This window comes from Argentina anserina, chromosome 5 (genome assembly GCF_933775445.1).
Source record: "Argentina anserina chromosome 5, drPotAnse1.1, whole genome shotgun sequence".
Taxonomy (NCBI): Eukaryota; Viridiplantae; Streptophyta; class Magnoliopsida; order Rosales; family Rosaceae; genus Argentina; species Argentina anserina.
In genome coordinates, this window is record NC_065876.1 from 3,416,605 (window position 1) to 3,440,314 (window position 23,710).

General features: G+C 41.1%; 6 protein-coding genes and 1 pseudogene across 9 annotated transcripts in view; 3 read left to right on the forward strand and 4 right to left on the reverse strand.

Moving 5' to 3' along the window:
* LOC126794215 (oligopeptide transporter 7-like) overlaps window positions 1–7,652 on the forward strand; it is a 28,127-nt gene extending 20,475 nt beyond the window's left edge. The window contains exons 1-7 of one of the 3 annotated variants that reach the window (XM_050520874.1): window positions 3,377–3,570; window positions 3,655–4,127; window positions 4,248–4,345; window positions 5,464–6,033; window positions 6,349–6,604; window positions 6,693–6,875; window positions 6,963–7,652. In XM_050520874.1, coding sequence (XP_050376831.1) covers window positions 3,516–3,570; window positions 3,655–4,127; window positions 4,248–4,345; window positions 5,464–6,033; window positions 6,349–6,604; window positions 6,693–6,875; window positions 6,963–7,568 — 2,241 coding nt within the window. In that variant the 5' untranslated portion in view covers window positions 3,377–3,515 and the 3' untranslated portion in view covers window positions 7,569–7,652. Of the gene's footprint in view, window positions 1–3,376; window positions 3,571–3,654; window positions 4,128–4,247; window positions 4,346–5,463; window positions 6,034–6,348; window positions 6,605–6,692; window positions 6,876–6,962 lie in introns of those variants that run through there. The other 2 variants (XM_050520876.1, XM_050520875.1) reach the window with 2 other exon arrangements.
* Window positions 7,653–7,877: 225 nt separating this feature from the next.
* On the forward strand, window positions 7,878–11,559 carry LOC126793741 (N6-adenosine-methyltransferase MT-A70-like). Of its 2 annotated transcripts, none has more exons than XR_007672098.1 (7): window positions 7,878–8,979; window positions 9,385–9,483; window positions 9,755–9,838; window positions 9,937–10,271; window positions 10,363–10,579; window positions 10,702–10,878; window positions 11,032–11,180. XR_007672098.1 is itself a non-coding variant. In XM_050520356.1 (7 exons), the coding sequence occupies exons 1-7, from the start codon at window positions 7,894–7,896 to the stop codon at window positions 11,327–11,329; spliced, it is 2,199 nt and encodes a 732-aa protein (XP_050376313.1). In that variant the 5' UTR covers window positions 7,878–7,893; the 3' UTR covers window positions 11,330–11,559. The 2 variants fall into 2 exon arrangements, 1 of the variants encoding a protein (XP_050376313.1); XM_050520356.1 differs by having other exon boundaries at window positions 10,702–10,781; window positions 11,032–11,559.
* A 224-nt stretch (window positions 11,560–11,783) lies between these two features.
* Window positions 11,784–12,662, reverse strand: LOC126795280 (mavicyanin-like; annotated as a pseudogene).
* Window positions 12,663–13,578: 916 nt separating this feature from the next.
* Window positions 13,579–17,087, reverse strand: LOC126794499 (uncharacterized). The gene is made up of 8 exons (XM_050521232.1): window positions 16,739–17,087; window positions 16,102–16,246; window positions 15,848–16,016; window positions 15,311–15,581; window positions 14,813–15,078; window positions 14,480–14,695; window positions 14,188–14,296; window positions 13,579–14,075 (listed from the first exon to the last, which is right to left on the reverse strand). Exons 1-8 carry the CDS (start codon window positions 16,887–16,889, stop codon window positions 14,017–14,019), a joined length of 1,386 nt encoding a protein of 461 aa, XP_050377189.1. The 5' UTR covers window positions 16,890–17,087; the 3' UTR covers window positions 13,579–14,016.
* Window positions 17,088–17,731: 644 nt separating this feature from the next.
* Window positions 17,732–18,906, reverse strand: LOC126794635 (uncharacterized). The gene has a single exon (XM_050521396.1). The coding sequence runs from the start codon at window positions 18,872–18,874 to the stop codon at window positions 17,807–17,809; it is 1,068 nt and encodes a 355-aa protein (XP_050377353.1). The 5' UTR covers window positions 18,875–18,906; the 3' UTR covers window positions 17,732–17,806.
* A 199-nt stretch (window positions 18,907–19,105) lies between these two features.
* On the reverse strand, window positions 19,106–21,602 carry LOC126794654 (uncharacterized). The gene is given in 8 exon segments (XM_050521416.1): window positions 19,106–19,386; window positions 19,388–19,570; window positions 20,158–20,229; window positions 20,394–20,513; window positions 20,684–20,875; window positions 20,950–21,048; window positions 21,126–21,272; window positions 21,390–21,602. Coding segments are annotated over 8 exon segments (1,071 nt in total). The 3' UTR covers window positions 19,106–19,341.
* Window positions 21,603–22,256: 654 nt separating this feature from the next.
* On the forward strand, window positions 22,257–23,554 carry LOC126794138 (uncharacterized). The gene is made up of 3 exons (XM_050520801.1): window positions 22,257–22,625; window positions 22,864–23,236; window positions 23,343–23,554. Exons 1-3 carry the CDS (start codon window positions 22,257–22,259, stop codon window positions 23,543–23,545), a joined length of 945 nt encoding a protein of 314 aa, XP_050376758.1. The 3' UTR covers window positions 23,546–23,554.
* The last annotated feature ends 156 nt before the right edge of the window (window positions 23,555–23,710 follow it).

Here is a 23,710-nt window from a genome sequence, read left to right on the forward strand (position 1 = left end):
TTAAGCATATGAGTACAAGAGCTTTAACAAGATAGTATAGGGAGTCTATTTCACATTAAAGCTCTTCGATTGGATGGCCAAACATTATATATCTTTTTCATGTATAATTTTTGTGTACACGACAATATTTACTATCAATTTCTACAATTATATATATATATATATAGTCTTTATCCAGAGTGAAGCTTCACTCTAAAATTACAGAGTGAAGTTCCAATTTTGGCATATTTTTCGGTCAATTTTTTTCAACATAAACGATTCAATATTTAGGCAAGCTATTCAAGATCATCTCTACAAAATTTAATCTAATTCGGACATCGTTAATGTATTGAAATTAGATTAAATCAATGAATGAATTAAAACTGTTCAACGTGAACCGTTCGTGTAAATCTCAATTTTAAAAGCTCAAACCATTCTCAAATTGGATGAAATTTTGTAGAGATGATCTTGAATAGCATACCTAAATATTGAATCATTTATGGTGAAAAAATTTGACCGAAAAGTGTGCTAAAATCGGAACTTCACTCTGTAATTTCATAGTGAAGCTTCACTCTAGATAGAGACTATATATATATATATATTCTACATTTTCTTTTTTCAACTTGTAATATGTTTGAAGAATAATTCTTCAAATTTTTCTATTTCATGCATGGTTTTTAATTCGAGTAGTATCACTTCAATCATTATTAATTACTGTTCATCGATTTTTATTTCAATTCAAGTGTTCTCACGTTGGCGTTAAGGGGGTTTAAAAAATTCTTATTGTTTATCAAAGTTTATAGAAAAAATATCTCAAAAGAGTGGAAATAACAAATTTGAGTTTTCTATATCGCTTTATTAGGGTTTGCTCTAGCAATGGCGACCAAATCTTCAAAACATATGGCAATGGCCACAAATCCTCCTTCCCTTGCGTCATTTGGATGGTTGGGTTATTTTCTCTTCTTTTGCTTTTCGGTGGTGTCTTTAAATTCTTAGATCTGGTTCAATTCTGATTTTGGCCGGTTGACGACGGTGACGGTGCTTGTAGCGAGCAAGGTTATAAAAAATGTTAGACGTTAATTGGACGGACAGCTGAAAATCAGCGCCTAGAGGATTAATCGGGGATTAATCGGATTTGTATTTTTGTATATATTTTAAATTTTTAATAACAAATAATTATATAAATACAATTAAAATAAGAATATAATGCATGAAATTAATGTAAAAATATATATAATGTCTAGAATACTAAAAATACATATGTTCTTAATCCTTAGAAATGTTCAACAATATTAATTTAATGATCTTAGCCTCTTAGGAAAAAAGAAATACAATTCAACAACAATGAACTTAGAAAAATCAATAATAAGAAACACAATTCACCAACTCTTTGGAAAATAAGAAAAACAATTCAAACAACGGGAATGCATTCTTACAAGCCTAATCCCTCGGAGCTCATCAAATTCTTCTTATCCGTATCATTCAAGTACTTCTCATGTATCCGAATCAAACTCAAAATCCAGAACTTAAAAAAAAATAAAAAACCTAACTGCCCAGGATCCACCCAGCAGCCGTCCAGCCGCCTAACACCGCCGTTTAGCACAAAATCGCGGCGGCCATGGGTCTCCGGACGCTTAGACGGCGATTTTTAGAACCTTGGTAGCGAGTGGTGGCTCGTGGTTGTGCTCTATAACGGCAACATGGACTTGGTGATGGCGGTTGCGTCGGGTGGAGAAGATGATGGTTGTCTCTCACTATTTCTCTGGGCAGTTGTCCCCTCTAGATATGAGGATTAGTGGTGGTCGTCGGCTAGTTCTCTAGGTGGTGGAAGTATGGGTGTTGGACTCTGGTGATTCCTTGTTGTCAACAAAGTCAATGCTAAAAGCTTGACCATCCGACGAACGTTGAATGATGTTGGTGCGGTGGTAATTCACTTGCTTGGTGTTCTCATATCAGGAATTTCGATGGTGAAGGTGATGGTGCAATGCAGTGTGTGGCTTCCCGGCGTGGTTGACGACGACGCGTGTCTGTCTACTAGGGTTTATGCCGGGTTCAAGTTGTAAGCTCTTGGATTGGGCTTGTGTGTTGGTACTTGTTGAAATAGCTAGTGGGCATATGCTTCAACTGTGGTGGACTCCTTCTGTTGTTGTGTGGGTTTGGATGGATTGGGTCTTTATGACCCATTCTCATAAAATAGTTATTTTGAATCTAAAGGCAAGTTTAGATTGATGTGGTTGACTTTTATTTATTTCCTTATACATTGGTTTATGCTTGTTATATACAGTGCTATAAATGGTTATGAAAAAGCAGGTGTGTCGTGGTCGTATGGGCTAGGTTGTATAGAAAAGATAGCAATTTATATCATCTTTTAACTAAGGGTGTGTTATATTGATTCTGCTTACTGAATAATATTTCTTGACCTTTCAATTAAAAAAAAATCTTATTGTTTCTCAACTCTATCCCTCGTTGGGGATAGTTGCTTTGGTTCATGGTATTCATATCTTGATAGTTAATCTCTATTTCTTTCAAGCATGTTTGAAAAGAAGGCTAATTTCATTGCAGATTTGTAGTTTTACAACGGACAACAAATTGGAATAGGCTAGGTTTAATTTTGCGCCCCATGATGCTTTATTCCATTAACTCCTTATCTTGTGGTTGGAATCGTAGTTTTCATTTGTAATATTGTTATCTCTCCATCGAAAAAAAACTATATGAGTACGTCTTTTTTTCGATAATTATGTGAATATGATTTAAAAAAAAAAACCCAAAATGTTTACAGTTAAACATCCAACTTTTCTAATCTTGATTCGGTGTGGAAATCCGTACATTAGTTTAAGGTACGGATTTCATTTTTTGTCAACTTTTCGCTCGAGTTTTCACATGCATCTCCACCGTCTACTCTTTAGGTGATGATATATAGGTCATCTTTATAAATTTTCAACAAATTTGGTAATCGTTAATGTATCTAACTAGATTAAACCAATCAATGGATTAGATCTGTCAAACTTGAACCGTTCATGTTTATAATATAAAAACGCAGTTTTGAGTGACTTAACGATTATTAAATTGGCTGACAATTAGCAGAGATTCATGATCCTCACCGGAAACGGAATATATATATATATATATATATATATATATATATATATATATATATATATATATATAAACAACTAATATTCTCCGACCCTTAGTTCTAAAATTTGTGAATGAAAATATCACGTTGGTCAGCAGCCAGCTGCAACAACTCATATGTCACGTGCTCTGTGTACCTAGCTAATTATTCTTTGCTCGACATGCAGACCAAAGTCACCAAACTTGTTAGCAATCTCCTATATATAGTTACCACCCAAAAAAGTTTCACCTCTTTCGAATTCTTGTTTTGACTCCTCAAGATCCAGGGCTTCCTAGATTCCTGGTCAGAAATTCAACCAGCTAGATTCTATCCCAAACACTATACCAACCACAACCAATTCCCTACAAAAACATATGAACAAATATCCCAGTGCTCTTTGGATCTGAAATTTACAGAAAAAATGACAGAAGGCAGCAGAGAAGAAATCAACCAAGACGAAATCACAGCCCCTCTCAGTAAGAACATATCTTTTCTCCTTTCTCTCACAGATGATGTATGTACTGTTCATGCTTAACTGTATTTGTATGTTCATTTTGCAGTTTCTAGAGATGAAGGTCAAACCTCATCTCCATCGGAAGAAGAAGAAAACTCACCGGTGAAGCAAGTCGCCCTGACGGTGCCAATCGGAGACGACCCTTCCCTCCCCGTCCTAACCTTCCGAATGTGGGTCCTAGGAACCCTCTCCTGCGTCCTCCTCTCTTTCCTCAACCAGTTCTTCTGGTACCGGACGGAGCCGCTGTCCATAACAGCCATCTCGGCTCAGATAGCCGTCGTGCCCCTCGGCCAGTTCATGGCGTCTAGGATCACGACGCGCGTCTTCTTCAAGGGGACCAGATGGGAGTTCACCCTCAACCCTGGTCCCTTTAACGTAAAAGAACACGTCCTCATCACCATCTTCGCCAACTCCGGCGCCGGAACAGTCTACGCCATTCATATTGTGACGGTGGTTAAGGTTTTCTACAAGAAACACATCACGTTCTTCGTCTCCTTGCTTGTCATCTTAACAACTCAGGTAAACTAACGTCTGTTGGTCAATTTGATGTACGTCGTTGAAGGTTCTATCTTGTATCGTGAAAGTCTGATATAGGTATGGTATATAGTTTGCTGAGTAGGTGATTTGAATGGTTGGTAGGTGTTGGGGTTTGGCTGGGCTGGGATTTTCAGGAGGTACTTGGTCGAACCGGCAGCTATGTGGTGGCCAGCAAATTTGGTTCAAGTTTCATTGTTTAGGTACGAACATGCATATTCAAATGTTAATTTATTTCCCTTAATTTAGATTAGAATGTTCGTTCTGTCATTATTCTATGGCCGGACATCCACGGATTCCGGTATCTTTGGGTGGTTTAGGATATGATTCTCTTGACCGGTTGAGAGTACGATGGAACTCAATAGAATGGTAAGAAGGGTAGGTACGGTGTTGCGTTTAAGCAGTGTCTTTTTCAAACCTTCATGCATCCGACAAGAAAACAATATCAATATATGCGCAAAACAACAAGGTATTTCAGCTGTAAATATACGTAATATTTTGCTGTAAATTTGATGTACGTATATAGGAGTTTTACACATTAGACGCATACATTGATTATAAATTTCGAGATCAATCAATCAATCATACATGCATTATAAAAACAAATCTAAAATAAAAGTGATAAAAAGGTGAATAAAGTAAGTTAAAAACTTATGTGGTAAGAAGATAATATAGGGTGAAGAAATTGTTATTGAAAAAATGCTACTTTAGGTACTGTAATTGGGTGAATAAAGAAAATTTGAATATAAGTAGGGTGTAAAGAGATTGTAGGGTGAACAAATAAGATGTTACGGTGGAAATAGGTGCACCCTATTTAGTGTGCACGTTTATGTAAAAGTCTCAAACAAATTATCTCCGTCACTACATCAATTAGGCGATATATATACTGCTTATTATTGCATAATTTCATTGGTACCATGTACCGCTCACGCTCACAAAATGGATGACATAATATGATCACAATTATGTGGATACTTACATGGACTCGAGTCGATCATGGTTTGATAAAGTTTTTGAAATAACGACTATTTTTCATGACCAATAGACATATAATTGTATATAGATCGTACATACCAAATATACTAGGTCCGTACCTCGTGCGATGCATGTGTTAATTATTGTATTTGTCATTTTGTAAAACGAACTTTATTTGTCATTACATATTCTATTTTGTTTTTAAAAAATTTATTTGTTTTGATTTTTTAAAAACAATCCTTTTGTGATGTGTTTAATAAAAATAGTATTTTTGGTAAAACATAATTTTGTGATTTTTAAAAGTGCTGACTTATAATAATCAAACAATAATAATTTCATTTTACAGGGCCCTCCACGAGAGAGAAGAACGGCCTAAGGGTGGCGTGACAAGGATACAGTTCTTTCTCATTGCCTTCATGTGTAGTTTTGCTTACTATGTCTTTCCCGGCTACCTCTTCACAATGCTTACTTCCCTCTCATGGATCTGCTGGATATTTCCCTCATCTGTCCTCGCCCAGCAGATCGGGTCGGGTCTTTACGGTCTTGGACTTGGAGCTTTTGGGCTCGACTGGTCCACTATCTCCTCTTACCTTGGAAGCCCACTTGCAAGCCCATGGTTTGCTACTGCCAATGTTGCTGCTGGTTTTGTGTTTGTCATGTATGTGTTGACTCCCATATGTTACTGGCTTAACGTCTACAAAGCCAAAACCTTCCCAATATATTCAGACGAACTCTTCACAGAAGACGGTCAAGAATACAACATCTCAGCAATCATCGACTCCAATTTTCATCTGAATATTACGGCCTATGAGGAAGAAGGTCCACTTTACATCAGCACATTTTTTGCAATGACTTATGGTGTTGGCTTTGCTGCTCTCACTGCTACAATTGTTCATGTTGCACTCTTCCATGGAAGGTACACAATGCACCTCACAAATGATGTGTTCGTATAACTTTCAGCATACACACACTCGATTGAAATAGATCGAGTCAATCACTGCAGGCTTGTATTGTTTGTGTTAGCTTTGTGTTTATGTCCAAAACTATGTCTTTTTTATCTTGAAAATAGAAAGTAGATAAATATCTCAATGACGCAGTTTTGCACATAAACACAATATTGTACTGAAAATATAATCAGAGGGTTTAGCTTTGTAATCGGATTTGGAAGTTGTGTTTGGGATTGTTGGAAATAACTCATTAGTTCTTAGCTCATCTGTATATGGTACGGCAGGGAAATATGGGAGCAAAGCAAATCAAGTTTCAAGGAGAAGAAGATGGACATACACACAAGACTTATGCAGAGGTACAACCAAGTGCCTGAGTGGTGGTTTGTGGCCATTCTTCTGAGTAACATTGCACTCACCATTTTTACGTGCGAGTACTACAATGAACAGCTTCAATTGCCTTGGTGGGGTGTCCTTCTAGCCTGCGCTATTGCCATTTTGTTCACCCTCCCAATTGGTATCATCACTGCCATCACAAATCAGGTATCTGATCTCTCGTCACGTTTGATTATACTTCTAGCTTTCGTCCCAATTTTAGCGCAGTTATTCAAGTTTGCTGTTTCGAATACAGACACCAGGCTTGAATATCATCACTGAGTACATAATAGGGTACATCTACCCCGGATATCCAGTTGCCAATATGTGCTTCAAAGTGTATGGCTACATTAGTATGACACAAGCCATCACATTTTTGCAAGACTTCAAGCTTGGTCACTACATGAAAATCCCTCCTAAAACTATGTTCATGGCTCAGGTCAGCTCCAACTCTTTGATCCTTGATCTTCTCAATATTTTCCTTCATACGATTTCATTCCTAATACTCTCAGGTTTCACTGCTTAGGTTGTTGGAACCCTTATAGCCGCACTTGTCTACTTGTGTACGGCATGGTGGCTAATGGAAACCATTCCCGGCATATGTACTGATACAACATCAGTGTGGACTTGCCCCATGGACACTGTGTTTTATGACGCATCTGTCCTGTGGGGTCTGATCGGTCCACGAAGAATTTTCGGGGACTTGGGCACATATGCAGCAGTGAACTGGTTCTTCCTGGCTGGTGCAATTGCTCCAGTCCTAGTTTGGTTAGCTGCCAAGGCATTTCCACAACAGGAGTGGATTCGGCTCATCAACATGCCGGTTTTGATTGGCGCAACGGGAAGCATGCCGCCGGCAACTGCGGTTAACTATACTTCTTGGATCCTTTTGGGTTTTCTCTCTGGTTTTGTTGTGTATAGGTATAGGCCAGATTGGTGGAGGAGACACAACTATGTTCTTTCTGGGGCACTTGATGCTGGTCTTGCTTTTATGGGGGTACTATTATATTTTTGCGTTGGATTGGAGGAAATTAGTGTCGACTGGTGGGGAAATGACCTTGATGGGTGTCCGCTAGCTCAATGCCCTACGGCCGTAGGGGTGGTCGTTGATGGCTGCCCTGTTTACACATGAACAAAAATTGTACATTAAACTCTTTTAGCTCCTCCCCAAATGAATTGCCCTCTCTGTATAAATGATTTAGTTCCAGAGGGGAGGTTAAAAGTTAAAAACATCCATAATTTTGTGATGGAAATTACTTTCATGACGTGCATGTTACTTTATCACAATGCAACTCTTACTTGTTTGACTCAACTGATCGATCCGAAGGTTAAAAGTAAAAGTAAAAACATTGGGGGACTTGTGGTAGATTTTTAAAAACCCTGGGCCTGGGAATTCGTACATATCATCCTTTGGTCTTAAATCTCAGCGACTTGTGAGAAAGAGAGAGAGTGCAACGATGGAGACCCAATCTGGCGGCAAAGAAGAGACGGCCATTTCCGCCGTGAAAACAATGCGTGAAGACCTCGAAACCCGAATGGAGACCCAACGCGCCACCCAGCTCCAACTCCTCTCTTTCCTCCAATCCGAACTCTCCCCCGCCATCGTCCCCACCATCGATCTCTCCCTCAAGGTCCTCTCCTCCTTCAACCACCGCCCCTTCTCCCCCACCCCTCCTCTACCCGACCCGAAACCCAACCCGAGAAGAAAGAAGCCCATCCCACCACCACCCATCCTCCCTCCGCCCCAACCCGAACCCGCCTCCCCCGAACTCCCCAAACCCGACCCGACCCCGGATTTCGACGAGAGCGCGAGCCCGCTCGCGGTGATCCGGGCCATGATCGCGGTCCGGTTCCTGGAGAGAGTGCCGTTCATGCTGGTGGAGTCGTCGGAGCTTCTGAAGCAGCTGGAGACCGACGCGAAGGCCTCGCCGGAGGAGAAGGCGGCGCTGCGGGAGGCGGGAGGCGAGGCCGGGGGGATTCTGGCGGTGGAGATGGCGCTGCGGTCGATGGCGGAGGAGAACGGCGGCGTTATACTGGAGGAGTACGCGGTCAACGGGAAGTCTAGGGTTACGGTGAGGGACATTGACCGGACGAGGCTGATGAAGGAGCTGCCGGAGAGCAAGCAAGACTCGATTTTGGATGGGAATGGGAGCTTCAGTCAGATGGTGAGTGGCGGCAGCAATGTGGGCCGAGGTGGTGGGCCGTGGGTGGTGGGGCCGGAGCCGTATATGGGCGGGTTGCCGCCGCTGTTTCCGGGGATGGGTCCCAGAGGAGGGGTGATGGGAATGCCGAGAGGGATGATGGGGTCACCAATGCATAGGCCCAATAATAATATGGGGCAGAGTAATGGGGCAATGGTGGTGAGTCCCAACGGAATGCCGCCGCCGAATAAGAACATGAAGAGTGAGGACGATGAGATGAAGGATCTCGAGGCGTTGCTGAGTAAGAAGACTTATAAGGAGCTGCAGAAGTCGAAAACTGGGGAGGAGCTTTTGGACCTCATTCACAGGCCTACTGCTAAGGAGACTGCTGTGGCAAACAAGGTTTGTCAGTTGTTGTGGCTTTTTCGAGACATTGTCTCTGTTCATTTGCATTGCTGCCTGTATTGGTAAACTGTTTTGATATAGTGCATGTGTTCAGTTTCATTGTTAGCTTAGATGGTAAAGCCGCTGTATGTGAAACGTGAAAACTATTTGTCTGACTGTCAGCTAAATTATTATCATCTTCGTATTTACTGAGTTAACTTAACCTGTCCTTTTTTAATAGTGTAACAAAGAGATTCAGTTGTGTAGGGGGTGCTTAAGCTCCAGTTTGTTGTCTGTCAAATATTATCCTGGCTCCTCAAGAATCTCTGAAGTTAAATTCATGCCTATTGTTTTCCCCCCTCAACGTGCTGTTCACTGAACTTCTTTAATTGACGTTATTCTCTCTGTTGTTTTATGATTCAGTTCAAAAGCAAAGGTGGTTCGCAAGTGAAGGAATACTGCACCTCCCTAACAAAAGAGGACTGTCGACGTCAATCTAATTCATTGCTCGCTTGTGAGAAGGTCAGTGTAACATACGGTCTGTTAATGAAGGAAGTTCACACATATGATCATAGGTTCCTGATTTCTCTTTCTGAATTATATAATGATCGAAATTCTGCATGCTTTGCCTATCATATCATATATTCAGTTCTAGATCCAGGAACTTAACTGTTGCGTTGTTTCTACATTTATTTTTGGGTGACTGCATTTCTTGTTTAGTCTAAAATCCTGCTTGGTTAACTTTGACATTGGCGTTTGCTATTACTGTAACTCTATTTCTCTCTCCTTTCAGGTTCACTTTAGGCGCATAATTGCTCTACATACTGATGTCAATTTAGGAGACTGTTCTTTTCTAGATACTTGCCGTCACATGAAGGTAGAGTTAGCATTTGTTATTGTAATCATACACTACTTATATGTTAATTGGTTATTCTTTACATAAGAATGATATGATATCTTTATCTCCATTATTAGACATGCAAGTATGTACATTATGAGCTCGATTCAACGCCAGATGTGTCAAACATGATGGCTCCCCCTAAACCATTAAAGCAGCGTGCTGAATATTGTTCTGAGGTGGAACTTGGTCAGCCACAATGGATAAACTGTGATATCCGCAATTTTAGAATGGATATTTTGGGACAGTTTGGAGTCATAATGGCTGATCCACCGTGGGACATTCATATGGAGTTGCCTTACGGGACTATGGCTGATGATGAAATGCGCACTCTTAATGTTCCTGCATTGCAGACTGATGGTCTGATTTTCCTTTGGGTCACTGGCCGTGCGATGGAGCTTGGACGTGAATGGTATTTGTTTAATTCAGCCGTCCATTAACTATATGGTTGATATATGTTTCAACAAAGAGGCTTACTTTACATTGTGTTATTGTCTTACCAGTTTAGAACTTTGGGGATACAAGCGTATTGAGGAGATGATTTGGGTGAAAACTAATCAACTTCAACGAATTATTAGAACTGGGCGCACTGGCCACTGGCTAAATCATAGTAAGGAGCATTGCCTAGTTGGGATAAAAGGGGATCCATTAGTAAATAGAAATATTGATACTGATGTCATTGTTGCCGAGGTCAGAGAGACAAGTCGCAAGCCAGATGAGGTTAGTTGAATATGTTACTTATGTTTAGTCAGTTTTATTCATGATACGTTTCTGGAGGAAGTAGATGTAAGTCCAGGTTTCACATGATGCACATTTGACCTAATATACATGCATTCATGTAGATGTACCCTTTGCTGGAGAGGATTAGTCCAAGGACGAGGAAACTGGAGCTGTTTGCCCGTATGCACAACACTCATGCAGGGTATGCTTTCTTGCCCCGTTTGGTTGTTAATTGACACATGAATTCCTTCATTATCGTTGATCACCACGATAGTAAGTTATGCACGGGTCAAAATGAGGTAAGAGGTGTGGTTGTGGACCAGTAAGTTGTGAATGTAGTATGGTCTTGTGTAAACCATAGGTTAAAGTGACGTGAATTGTTAAGCAAGCAAAGTTAGGAATTAACTGACTGGTGATTTCATAATTTTTTCTTAAAAATCTTGTGTTGTTAGGTGGATGTCACTCGGTAATCAACTGAGTGGTGTACGACTAGTTGATGAAGGCTTGCGTGCACGGTTCAAGGCTGCCTACCCAGAGGTGGAGGTGCAGCCAGCTTCCCCACCCAGAGCTTCTGCCATGGAAGTTGATTTGAATGCTGCCCAAACAAGAAGTCCATTTTCTGAAGCAAAGCCCACAGCAGCACAACTAGCAGAAGCTGCCGCTTCCCAACAAGCAGAGCCTGCAGGTCCAGATGTGCCTGCTTCTGATGTGAAGCCAGTGGTTACAACCGATGTTGACATGGCTGGATGAGTAAACTGTCAAATCCATATGAATTACTCCTATTTTGACAGGAAGACCTACTGCAACCATGTCTAGTTTAGAACTGTAGTTTAATGACCTAGTAAAGGATTTGGTCCTTGTCAATTTTGTTGAGGCCTTGATATGCAGTGTATCTCTGTATGGATACAGCTTGTAATATCTTAATCATATCAATGATAGATCTATTTCCCAGTTCTCTTCTCTTAGTTTCCACTGCTGTAGACTTTTGGGCCATTCCGTTCTCTTAAAATCTGTCGTATGCTACATTTCATAGGTGACCGACACCGAACGTGGATTTCCAGCTGGCCACTTGATTAGAGTCGTTAGTCACTGCCATAATTCCCGGCGGTGTTCTGTCTGACCTATCAGGTATGGAAATCCATGCATCTTTTCTTGGTAACAAAGAAAGGAGGCAACTATTTTTACTTTCACTTCATGGTTCAAATATCTTTGTCTGCCCAAAATGGTAAAGAACACAAAAGAGAAGATAAACGCTATAAAATCTCACATCACATGCTTTTATACTCTTAAGTTGCAAAAAGAATTACAAAATCACGAGTGTGATAAAAGAATAGGTAAATCCAAAGAAACGACAGCAATGCTTAAGCTCTTCACAGATTGCCACTGAGTAATGCAGAGACCACTAGTCCAGTAATGGCCATTATAAGACTTGGAAAACTTAACGATTGTGAAAAAGAAGGTGGTGCTGGAATTGTGCCGAAAACGGTGGGGTAAGACGGAGCAGAATCCGGCAATCCACTTGGACCATACGCAGGAGAGTAAGCAGTGCCATTCCCAGTAGCAATGTAGAGCTTCTGGCCCTTTTCACAGTGGCCAGGCTCTCCACTTGTGAAGTAAAACACCCCTTCTGTAGTAAAATTAAAGAGAGAGTTTCCATTGTTCATGTACAAGATTGGATCTTTGAGATTGCAGTCCCACACTTGTGGGACTGCTCAGTTACTTGAATCACCGAGTCTTGGCTTGGTGGGTACAAGAACACTGCACAAATAGGAATAGCAAAGCTTGAGCATATTGTGTAGGTGTTGATTTCGAATGAGGAATTAGATTTAGAGTTACTTACAGAGAGAATCTCCAGTCCTGAAAGAATGGTATTTTGACCATTTGGTGTAGACTTCTGGATTTGCTGAAGTGGGCAATCCCCAAGCATTTAGATCTCCAACTTTGTACTGATAGCACCAGACTCTGGATAACAGAAGGAACTGCAGAGCCAACAAGAACTGGTATCTTGGCCTACTACCAATATTGGCCATTTCAGGAGTTGAGAACTTCTCTGATCTCTCACTTAGAGACTTCTCTTTCTCAAATGTAGAAGTGTTTCTTCAAATCAATGGAATTGCAAAACTTATTGGCTCCAGTGTATAGAAAACCTGGATGGGGAATGTTCCACAATGCCCCTCATTTTGAGTGATGGTTCATCTTTTCAGAGGGTCAAAAGATTTAGAGGTCAAATCATGAAAGGGTGAAAACCTCAAAAATAAAGACACAGTGGAAATCTATGTAGACCGGTAAACATCATAAATAAAGACACAGTTTACAACAGAGTGGAGTTTGCTAGTTGGGTTGATTGGGGTTTTGGAGAAGTCAATCATACGGCCAATAATGGCAGGTGGAGGGATCATGATCATGCATGAGAACGGTGAGATGAATGTGCCCTCAGTTGGTCAATAGAAGAGTGATGTTGGCCAAGATGGGTTTGTTTCCATGTAAAGTATGATTACTGGTTTGGCAGAAGATGATGGATTCAGTGTGTTATTGCATCATTGTCATGCGGAGAAGACAAGAAAGAACATGCAAAGGCTGTCCGCACATGGTCAGTCTCTGGTTTTAATGGATGAATGATCATTGTGGGAGCTTCTCAATTTCTCATGGTTTACCTTTTAACTTTCAAGTTAAAGTTCCATATCTGTTTCTCTCATTTTGAAAAGCTGATGATGAATGTTGCAAGAATTGTAACACTATATGAGAAATGATAAATATGAGTATAGTCTGCATCTTGAGGCATCTACGACTTCTGTAGTTCTGCATGGTAAAGTTCGTGTTGGTGTTGGGTGGTAGTCTTAAAAATTCACTTGCTCCATTGAATTCCATTGCATCTATGGCAAGATATGCTCACATCTTTCTATTATCGACTGTGTGATGCCTCACAAAACGAAATAATAGAGAATTTCCAGCATCAGAGTTGGAAGAAATTAGAAAGAAAGGAATCGGTATGAAGTTTTGAACTTTAATTAACGAATTACATTTGGTGAAGTTTGCTTAAAAGGTAGAGATTTATATGGGCAGAATAACGAATTAGACGCTGCATCCTTACACTGTTGACATGAGATTTTAACACACAACAACTCTATGCTGATGCCAGACACCAGTCCAAAAGTGATTGGGGAAGTACATGAACTATATACTACACAGCAACTACACTCTTTAGTTAATCAATTCTGTGTTATAGCAACCAGCTGATTGCCCCCTGAATATCCTCTATACTCGGTTTTGAAGTAGCGGCACCAAACCGTATCTTCCTCATCAATCCAACAGCAAGGAGAAAATCATGATGCAGCTCCCAAATTCAACTTAGAATAAGTCGGCTTGTTTCAAGCATCAAAAAATACCAAAGTTTTTTATTGTTCTTTTTTCCCTTTTTTGTACGCAACTATCATCAATTAGTCATCTAAGGGCTCCGCTTCTGTGTCCCTCTCCATTGGTATCCATTCTTGTGATTCTGTGAAGAATCAAGGTAAATATTATTAATCATCACGATATGTAAACCGCCAATAAAACTATGTAATATATCAATTATACAGCAAGAACAAAATTGCAATTGCAGAACTTACTTGACTTATGGCCATCAGTTATCACAAAGAGCCGCCTCTGCAACACAGCAGCTGTACCAAGGAAAATCGAGCACATACCAAACATGATAGTAATGGGAAATGCATTTACCTGGAAAGGAAACAACACAGGTCAAATCTTATATACAGGACAAAGAACAAACATTTGTGATGTATGGAACCAAGAACAAACATTTGTGATTCTATACGAAGTAACCATTCAAGAATACTTATTTTTTCTTTTTCTGGATTTTAAATTTATAGAAAGGCAAGGATTTATGAATTTATCACTCACATTGTACAGCACTACACACACAAAGATGTTGAGAGGAATACGAAAGAAGTTCATGATGGTGCTTCGTGCCTCCTCTGGGATGTATTGTGATCTCATTTTCATGATAGATGGCCAGAATATCCCCACACAGGCCTCAAATGTGCAGAAGCCGAAAATCTGAAAATACCCAGCAAACGAGATGCCCCCACCACTCACATTGGAAGGTGCAATCAAGAACTGTCAGGCATAAACAAAATATTATAAAGCAGTATTGCTATGTAACCACGAGTTCAAAGAGATTCAGGATTATATATTGAAGAAAATAGACGAGTAAAGTAGGGTTCCTTGACATACACTTGTCACAATGGGACACAGAAGGGATGCTGCAGAAACTCCAAATACAATCTGCATGTAGCTCTCGACTCTGGGGGTTGAGCTGGCCATCAATCTAGATGCAATAGAGCTCCCCAACATTGACGCTAGCATGAATGTTGCGAAGATGAAACCATGTGGAATCTCCTCATCATTTGGGCTCAAAGCAGGAGTCCAAAGAAACACAAAGGTATACATTGAGCCTTCAAATAAGGACTGTATGGCACCCAGCAAAGCAATTTTCTCATCTGTTCAAAGTTGGAATATAGTAGCAAAATAAGTGCTGATGGATGCAGAAGATCAAGATAGAGTGGATAGGTAACAGATTTATATTGATGGTCATACTCAAATAAGATCTATATATATCTAATATTATCTTTTAATCCAAAATGAAAAAGAAAAAAAAAAGGAAGAATTATTTGATAAACTTTATCCTCTATGAAAACTGAGACTTTATCAATAATAAGGTTAGACGCCTACCAGAAGCAATGGCTATAGCAGCGCCCCTGAACTGGGTCATCAAGTTCTTGTTCTCTGATGAGTCTCCATAGTTTTCACCCCATGTTGCCAATATGATCGCCATGCCAATTGCCAAAATGCAGGCGGCAGCATCAAATGGGGCAACCGGACCTAATGCCATTGTATCTACCAAAAGATTCCCCAACAACCCGGATACAATGGCAATTAAACCGTTACCAAGAAAAATAGCCTTGGAGAATGTGAGTGAAAGCCATTGTTGCTCGAAGCCCCTCTGCAAACATTTGGGGACACAGTAAGTTACAAACAACTGATCTGTAGGTGTAATACTAAGGAAAGATAAAACTGCAGCCCGGGGAATCAGTAAAATGGCAGGTTTCCCCTCTTAGGAGGTGCAGAACACAAACAAAGCACATGAGCGGGATCCTTAATATCGATTAAAGAATTATTGAGCCACAATTTAGTTAAATTAACAATAAATTAGAAGCTACCACAACTATGACTTCCAAAACTACACATGTTATCAGAGCAACAATTCACCTTATTGTGTTCTGCAACGAGCCAAGACTCGAAAGCTGAAAAAAGTAGAGAAGTGGCAATGCCTCCCAGTACGCGTCCCAACATCAAAACTTTGTAGTCAGGAAAATGCTTGGTGAAGCAACTTAGGATGTAAGTTATGCAGTATGTAACACATGCCCTCTTCCGACCCCTGAATTTGAGACATCACTCTTGAGAACTAAAATCATAATTAAATTAAGTCCAAGAAAAATCAATCCCATGAACATTAAACTTACTGTTTGTCAGCTAGAGACCCTACAATTGTCCCGAACAACATAGACGACCCAAACCCAGCAATAAAGAGTTGGCCAATATCCCCCTTTGTAAACCCATAAGTGCTGTACAGGTAGTAGACATATGGACCCTGCAACCAATCCCCGGCTGTAGCCACAACCAGCTTGGTCAGATCCAGACATGATAAAAATATTCCAAAACCAAAACGCATTGTCGAATCCAATTCCAAGCAATTGTCAAAGATTATATAAAACTTGTGCCTTTCGAACATAAATGTAAAAAGTCTATACAACTACAAGCAAAGCATACGATCCAGAAAACATGGTTACAAACCAGCACATGAGTTACGTAGATCAACTTAAATAACAAGTCAGAATAAACATAGTACGAAATAAAACAACCAGATCAAGACACATTACAGCAAGTTCATCTAGTCTCAGTTTAGCTGAATATTGACATCAATTCTTGGAATTTGGAAATAAACCAACAGTTCAATGACAACAATAACAGTTGGAACATAATACGCAAAACCCAGATGGGAAAAGACACTAGTGTAGAGATATAACAAAAGAGAGAAAACCCAGATGGGAAAAGAGAGAAAGAAAGGGCAGATCTAAGGGGGGGGGGGGGAGAGAGTACCCATCATGAGAGAGTAAATGAGGAGATAATTGTTCTTGAAGGTGGCGAAAGTAGAGGAGGTGCTAATGCGATCCTTGTTGCGCTTGCTGAGCTCCAGAGCTGCCACCACCGCCGAGAGAGCACCAAACAGAAGAAAGTAGAACAACTCCATATCGGCTCGCACACAATCACAGAGAATGAGTTGGGTGAAAGCTAAATGGAGGGGGGGGGGGGGTGGAGGTTCAGGTGGCCTCAATTGAAAAAGGGAGATGTCCCTGTTTCAAGATTTCCCCGGGGCTTCTGATTTCGCTTAACCCACACCGCAATCCACACTCTGGTTCTCTCTGGTTGACTCTGCTCTCTTCCCCTTTTTCCATACTAGCATGGTAAAATGTAAACCAGATGGGATTCTTTATCCATTCTCCTTTTGAGAAAGAAAGAAATAAAATTACTTTATACGCAATTTAAATGATTACATATAAGTTACAAGTATCCGGATGGGTATTGTGATACATAGAAACACGAAAAGCAGGTATGTACTTATAAGTTATAACTGAAGTGAACATATGAAACATACTCTTCACGTATTCTACGTACTAATCTAACTCCTATTTGACAAAGTAACCACACCCAAACTCAAAGAAAACTGTTCCAATAAATTCTTGTCATAACAACAGCCAAATATTATTACATTCACTCGCACGCTAACTTGCTTAACGGTGTGATAGTTTGCCTTTTGAACCTCCACTTCTTTGATGGAATTGTTAGATATTACCTAAAACTATGAGCAAAATTCAACTTGGATTTTACATTCCTCTAGCACTTAACACTATCGTTAATAATGGATTGGACTGTGGCCCATTTCAAGTGAATAATACTACACACCCAATAGTTCACAAACCTTAGTGCAAATAAGCCAAACGATTGAAGACAAAGTCCTATAGTACCTAACCATGATAAATATTGTGGTATAACTAAGATGGCCCAAAATTCTAAATCTTCTCAAAGTCCTGATTACATAGCACAAGCCGGCAAATTAACCTTTTATTATGAAAAAACACCACAAAAACCACTGCTTCAATTTACCCATCATTCGCTCCAGTACTTCTCCTCCGCAACATTACCGTGCTCCTCCTCATCATCCGAGCCCTTCATCAAGCTCGCCCGAAACCTCCTCACGTCCTCCACCACCGCGCTCCTAAACAGCCCGACGTCGACGGAGCCCGACACCACATGGTAGCCACGTGTCCTCAGCTCCTGGGGCCCATCGTGGGGCATAGCGAACCCGCCTAAGTAGGCCCCACCCACGAGAGGGTCGCTGCCCAGCACGGCCTTCTCGGCAGCCTTCAACGCCTTGCGGACCTTCTTGTTCCCCGGGTCCCACAGGTACCCCATGCTGGCGCTCAGATCCAACGGCCCCATCTGCACGCAGTCCACCCCTTCAACGGCCGCGATCTCCTCCGCCCTCTTCACGCCCTCCTCGCTCTCCACCTGGCACATGATGAGCAACTGGTCCTCGTAATTACTTAAATACCCCTCGTCGATGCCGTACCTGGAGGCGCGCACGACGGTGTGGGCGGAGCCGCGGATGCCGGCGGGAGGAAAGCGGCAGTAGGAGACGGCCTTCTCGGCCTCCTTGGAGCTCTCGATCATCGGGAACATGATCCCCTGAGGGCCGAGATCGAGGGCCTTCTTGGCCCACGCCGGAGAGGTTTCCGGCAGCCGGATAATCGCCGGAGTCTGGGTGGCGGCGAGGGCGCGGAGGCAGGAGAGGGCTTCGGAGATGCCGCCGGGGCCGTGCTCCATGTCGACGACGACGAAGTCGTAGCCGGAGAGGCCGGCGATCTCGGCGAGGGTGGGGGAGAAGCTGAGGAGGAAGAGGCCGTAGAGAGTGTCGCCATTTTGGAGGCGGGACTTGAGGGTTTGGGGGGAGGTGGAGATGGAGGTGGTGGTGGTGAGACTGGTGACGGTGGTGGTGGACAGATCGGAAGATGCGGCGGCGGATTTGATTGAGGTGGTTTTGGCGGTTAGGGTTAGGGCTTTGGATGGGGAGAGAGGGAAAGAGATATGAGATAGGGGTTTGGTTGCGGTGGTGGAAATGAGAGAGGTGGGCTTTCCGAGAGCTGAGGCGGCGGCGTTGTTAGTCAGTGTGGCCATGGCTGGTACTTTGAGGATTAGTATAGAGGAAGAATGTACAACAGTGCAGGCATCACTGACCTAAATGAACACAGTGAGTAGTGACAGTGTCCCAGTGAAAGTAAACCACAGTAATTTTGTTTCTTCTGAAGTTACATTTTTACCATTTCCTGGAAGGGTATTGACTAAAATGGACTGTGAGGGTCTCTGTAAATTGAAACACAGTAACTTTACCATTTTTACCAGTTTCAGTATATGTCTAAATCAACTTCAATGCCAAATGAACAACCAGATACATATAGCTAGATAAATTGCGAATTCCAAGTCATTAGTAAAACAATAGCCTCAAGGCTCAAGTCATGGGCATATTGCAATACAATTTGTAGAAACTCAAGGGAAAAATGGTTCCTTAGGGAGATGAGAATGCGAAGGTCTGAGTTTAGTAATCCATCTGAATCGGTAAATGCTAATGCAGGTCAAAATCTTGTTCATGAAAGCTTCAGACTGGCCTTGGCCATGGCAAGAGCACCCTCCGTATGTTTGATTGCCGCCAATGAACCCACTCATGTGGGCAAAGACGCATCCGGGAATTCCGGTTGCTGTTGAGAGCTCATCGTCCCTCAGACCCCGCCATTGAGATGCAAGAGGCTTTCGGCTCTCAAATCTATCAGGGGCTACTGCCACCGCTTGAACACGCCAGCTTTTACTCCTGTCATCCTGCACATTATTGTGATGAATAATATCAGCAACTCATAAATGAATATGCAAACATATTTTCAACAAATTTAAGAAGACTGGACCATTCCTTTTTTGCTTTAGATAAGATAGGACTATAGGAGGTGTATCAGAGAGTAATGAGGCCAGGAAATCACAAGTATGCAAATAGTGAAAGGACATTGACTAAAGAAGAGAATCGGAATTCTAAGTAAAGACCAACAACAGAAAAGCTGACCTCACAAGCTAACTGAATATCTTCAGAAATACCCACCATCTCACCAGCCAAAGAAGAAAACCAATTATAAACCAAACTACCAATTCCAGAGCATACCCTCAATAAGTCCTATAAAGCGTTGTCTAAAAGATTACAACAATACTGAAATTCTGAAAAGCACCAACCAATATTTCCAATTGCATGCAAATCACTGCTATATATATATAAGCAGAAAAATACTTCAACAACCATGAGCAGAAACTGACTGCTTTTGACAATTTAAAGATTAAAAACCAGTCACTTTGTATGGATCATTGAAATGAGAAATAAACAACAAAAGAGAAGAAGCAAGAAAATGAAAGAGATGAAGTACCTGATAGAGAACATATTTGATGGGAGGGTCGATCTTCATCTCCTCTTCAAGTTCAAATAAATGAAGCTTCCACTGTGCAGGACAGATACATGCAAATGTCTCAATTAAGCCCAGTGAGGGATGAAATCAATTTAATAAAAGATCAAGATATATGGAAGAAATTGAACACCTAATATCATCTGCTTCAGGCTAAAAACACATGAAATAAGCAAAGTGACTACAGCAATGACACTTACAGGACAAAACCGATTCAAAACCATAATTTCTCCACTGGAATCGATACTCCATCTTGCTAAGAGACATTCCATCACAATAGACCGTGCCGGTAACCACGATTTGGCATGAAAACGGAGGCTCTGAAATTTGGAAAGAGAACATTAAGGGGATAGAAATAAACAACTGCAATAAAACACAACCTCAATAAAGCAAAGATAAGGACTAACAGAAACTTTCGATTATATTCGTTGATCAAAGAAACACTTTTTCATATTGCATAACTCTTTAACCAAAGAAAAGAAAGACGCACATTTAAAAATTCACTGCCAGCTAGAGCCATTGCTTGTTGAAAGGCTTCATTCTCCTTCTCAGACGACTGATCAGGATCTATCCAGTCCAAATTAAACCTCCCCACCCTCGAAGACAAGTGTGTATTATTCACATATCTTGGAGGCTGGTCCGTATCATACTGATTGATCCCATTGTCAACTGCATCAATTGCCTGTCACAAGTAGAACCAATCAAAATACTTCCAAACTAAAAACAATACCCAAAACAACAATAACTTAGTACTACCTCCACAAAGCTTTTGTATACAGCCAAGAACAGCCTCTGCACATCGATATGCCCTTCATCAACCTGAAGCTCCTTGGCTATTATCTCCTTCCCAAAATGCTGCAGCCAATTTCAAACACAAATAACCTCAAACACTCACAAAAACCCAACAAAAAGATAGCACCTTTCAAAATTACCTTGTAAACCAATCCAGCACTACTGAGCTTGGTATTGATCCCATGCCCAAAAACCTCCTCAAAACCCTTCTGGTGATGATCGTACCGATCCGTACTCGGCTCGTAAACACCCCCAACATCAAGCACAGCGTCCAAACCCTCCAAAACCTAAACCCCCCAAAAAAAAAACACAAACTTTACACCAATTACTAAAAACTCCAACTTTTAAGTTTCCAATTTCGAATCAAGTAAATTAGGTCGAATGAGAGAAGGGAGTTTACGAACCTTGGGGTCGCGGGTGCGGACGATTTCTGCGTTGGAGAACTTGTGGGTGAGACGAATCATGAAGCAGCCGAGGGCTTCGTCGCAGTGGAAGCTTCCGTTGTGGGTGCCGACGCGCTTGGGAGGTGGAGCTACGGAGGCCATGAAGCGTCGTCGGAAGAGTAAGGGTAGAGTAGTAGTCGACAGCTTAAACCTTCTGGTTACTGAGAGAAGCATTCCTCGCGGGATTTTCAATTACTTGATACTTTACCACTAAACCCCTCCCTTTTATTATTCAACCATCAGCAAATGAGATTTTTTAGATTTTATTTTCTCAGACATTTTACCAAATTATCGGTTTATAAATAATAATTAAGAATACAGACGAAAAAAACTAGTTGTAAACATTTGAGTTGTTTATCTAATTAAAAGAAAGAGAATGTCCCGGACTTCATAATATCAGTGAACACGTATAAAGGCGTAAAATTATTGAGTCCTAACATTTTAGACTTGTGTAAAGACACAATAGTCAAATAATGCATCAGTCTCATGAGTCATGATCTATCGAATTGCCATTACTCTCCTTACAGAGTCATCTGCGTTTCATCTGAACAAATTTTGCTCACTACCACTATCCGAAAAATGTAATTATTTCTCCATTTCAATTCCTACATTCATTTTCGGATACCAAACAAGCCCTTGGTCTATGAAAGAGTGAAGTGGGAAGTCATATACCACAAGAAGAGTAAATGAGCATATTACTGTCACAGCAATATATAGCCATCACTCGTTGTCTCGTTCCTCGAGCTAAGTAACAAAGTAACAAAGCAAAGTAATAAAAACCATTTCATAGGATAACAAAAATCAAATCCTCCAAACTAAACGACCACGATGCCCTTAACCATCAATCTTGTTCCCTCCACAAACCCCATATCTCTCTTCCCACGAAACCTCCTCAACACCTCCACAATCTTCCACACACCTCCTCCTCCTTCTCCTTCAACACTTCGTCCCCTTGTCGTGAAATGCAGCGCCTCTGAAAACGGCGGTGGCTTCAAGGACTCACTGGGCGGCATTGTGGGCGACCAAGTAGAGGAGCTACTGAACAAACAAGAGAACAGGGTTCTGCTTGATGGGTTGGTCAAAGCTTCCGAGAGGGTCGAGAATGCCAAAAGAGAGCTCGCTGAGATTGAAAGACAAGAACATGCGGCCAAGCTTGCCAGGGAGTATATTAACGAACTCGAAACCAGGGCTTCTGAGGTTAACCACTCTCATCAAAATCTCATTTTCATTTGCTTTTCTCGGTTTTTTGTTTCTAAAAATTGGGTCTTTCTTTTCTGATTTGTTGAAGTGATAAAGCTGTAAACTTTGTTTTTCTCTATAGATTCATTAGGCCCCATTAAGTGTGTTTGTGTTTCATTCTTGTTGTGTTTTTGGGACATAGTTAATATGCTTGTTAAGTTGTTATTGCTTACACATTGCTCTGTTTATGATAAAGATTGAAGAATGTCAAAAGGAGATATCAGGGGCAAAAGCCAAGGTGGAAGAAGCTGAACGCGCCCTCTCACAAACTGGGGACGAATTTGGAAATGGATATGCTTCTGCAGAGTCCGAGAATGGGGAAATCGACAAGGACCAAGAGAAATTGGAATCTATAAAAGCAGCTTCAGTTGCAGCCATTGTTGGCGCTGTTGCTGGACTGCCCTTCTCCTTCACTCAAGTGAGCAACAGTTCGGAGCTGATACTCCCTCTGGGAATCACCTCTATTAGCTGTGCACTGTTCGGAGTTACATTCCGATATGCGATAAGAAGAGACTTGGAGAATAGTCACCTTAAGACTGGAGCACCTGCAGCTTTTGGGGTTGTCAAAGGTACTAATACAGTACTACTCTGATAGCATTCTTCAAGCTTATTTAAGTTTTGTGACTCCTGCATTGTATGGTTATAAATTGAAACCAATATTGTTTTGGCTTGCAGGTCTTGCTATGCTGGATGGTGGGAAACCTCTGGAACTAAACACTGATAGCTTAATATCCCATGCTTTTGATGGTGCAGTGTATGTATCTGAAAATCTTTTTGTTTTTCTCTCTGCTGCTGTTGCTCTAGATTATTTGTTTAAGATGAGGCTCTTGAGTCCATTTCCTATCAAGAAATCTGTTTCAAGATCCAACACTAGATGATGTTCACCTTATAAGCAAGTTGTTCATAACTTCAGAGCAATACAATTACTCTGTATATACAGTTTTTCAGTACGTTTTCCTAAAATACATTGAGTTGTCGTTCGATTTTCACGCAATCTCTTAAGGTTAGACCATTACAGTAGCAACATGATCGATTGTTTATCC

What these genes read in the sequence shown, in the direction of transcription:
- LOC126794635 (XM_050521396.1), bottom strand. Translation starts at nt 18,874, where the DNA reads ATGGCCACACTGACTAACAACGCCGCCGCCTCAGCTCTCGGAAAGCCC.
- LOC126793741 (XM_050520356.1), top strand. Translation starts at nt 7,894, where the DNA reads ATGGAGACCCAATCTGGCGGCAAAGAAGAGACGGCCATTTCCGCCGTG. An exon ending in CATTGCTCGCTTGTGAGAAG is followed by an intron (nt 9,484 to 9,754) that starts GTCAGTGTAACA and finishes CTCTCCTTTCAG; the next exon opens with GTTCACTTTAGGCGCATAAT. An exon ending in CAAGTCGCAAGCCAGATGAG is followed by an intron (nt 10,580 to 10,701) that starts GTTAGTTGAATA and finishes GCATTCATGTAG; the next exon opens with ATGTACCCTTTGCTGGAGAG.
- LOC126794138 (XM_050520801.1), top strand. Translation starts at nt 22,257, where the DNA reads ATGCCCTTAACCATCAATCTTGTTCCCTCCACAAACCCCATATCTCTC. An exon ending in TCGAAACCAGGGCTTCTGAG is followed by an intron (nt 22,626 to 22,863) that starts GTTAACCACTCT and finishes TTTATGATAAAG; the next exon opens with ATTGAAGAATGTCAAAAGGA. An exon ending in AGCTTTTGGGGTTGTCAAAG is followed by an intron (nt 23,237 to 23,342) that starts GTACTAATACAG and finishes TTTGGCTTGCAG; the next exon opens with GTCTTGCTATGCTGGATGGT.
- LOC126794499 (XM_050521232.1), bottom strand. Translation starts at nt 16,889, where the DNA reads ATGGAGTTGTTCTACTTTCTTCTGTTTGGTGCTCTCTCGGCGGTGGTG. An exon ending in GGGTCTCTAGCTGACAAACA is followed by an intron (nt 16,017 to 16,101) that starts GTAAGTTTAATG and finishes TCTCAAATTCAG; the next exon opens with GGGTCGGAAGAGGGCATGTG. An exon ending in TGCTATAGCCATTGCTTCTG is followed by an intron (nt 15,079 to 15,310) that starts GTAGGCGTCTAA and finishes AACTTTGAACAG; the next exon opens with ATGAGAAAATTGCTTTGCTG.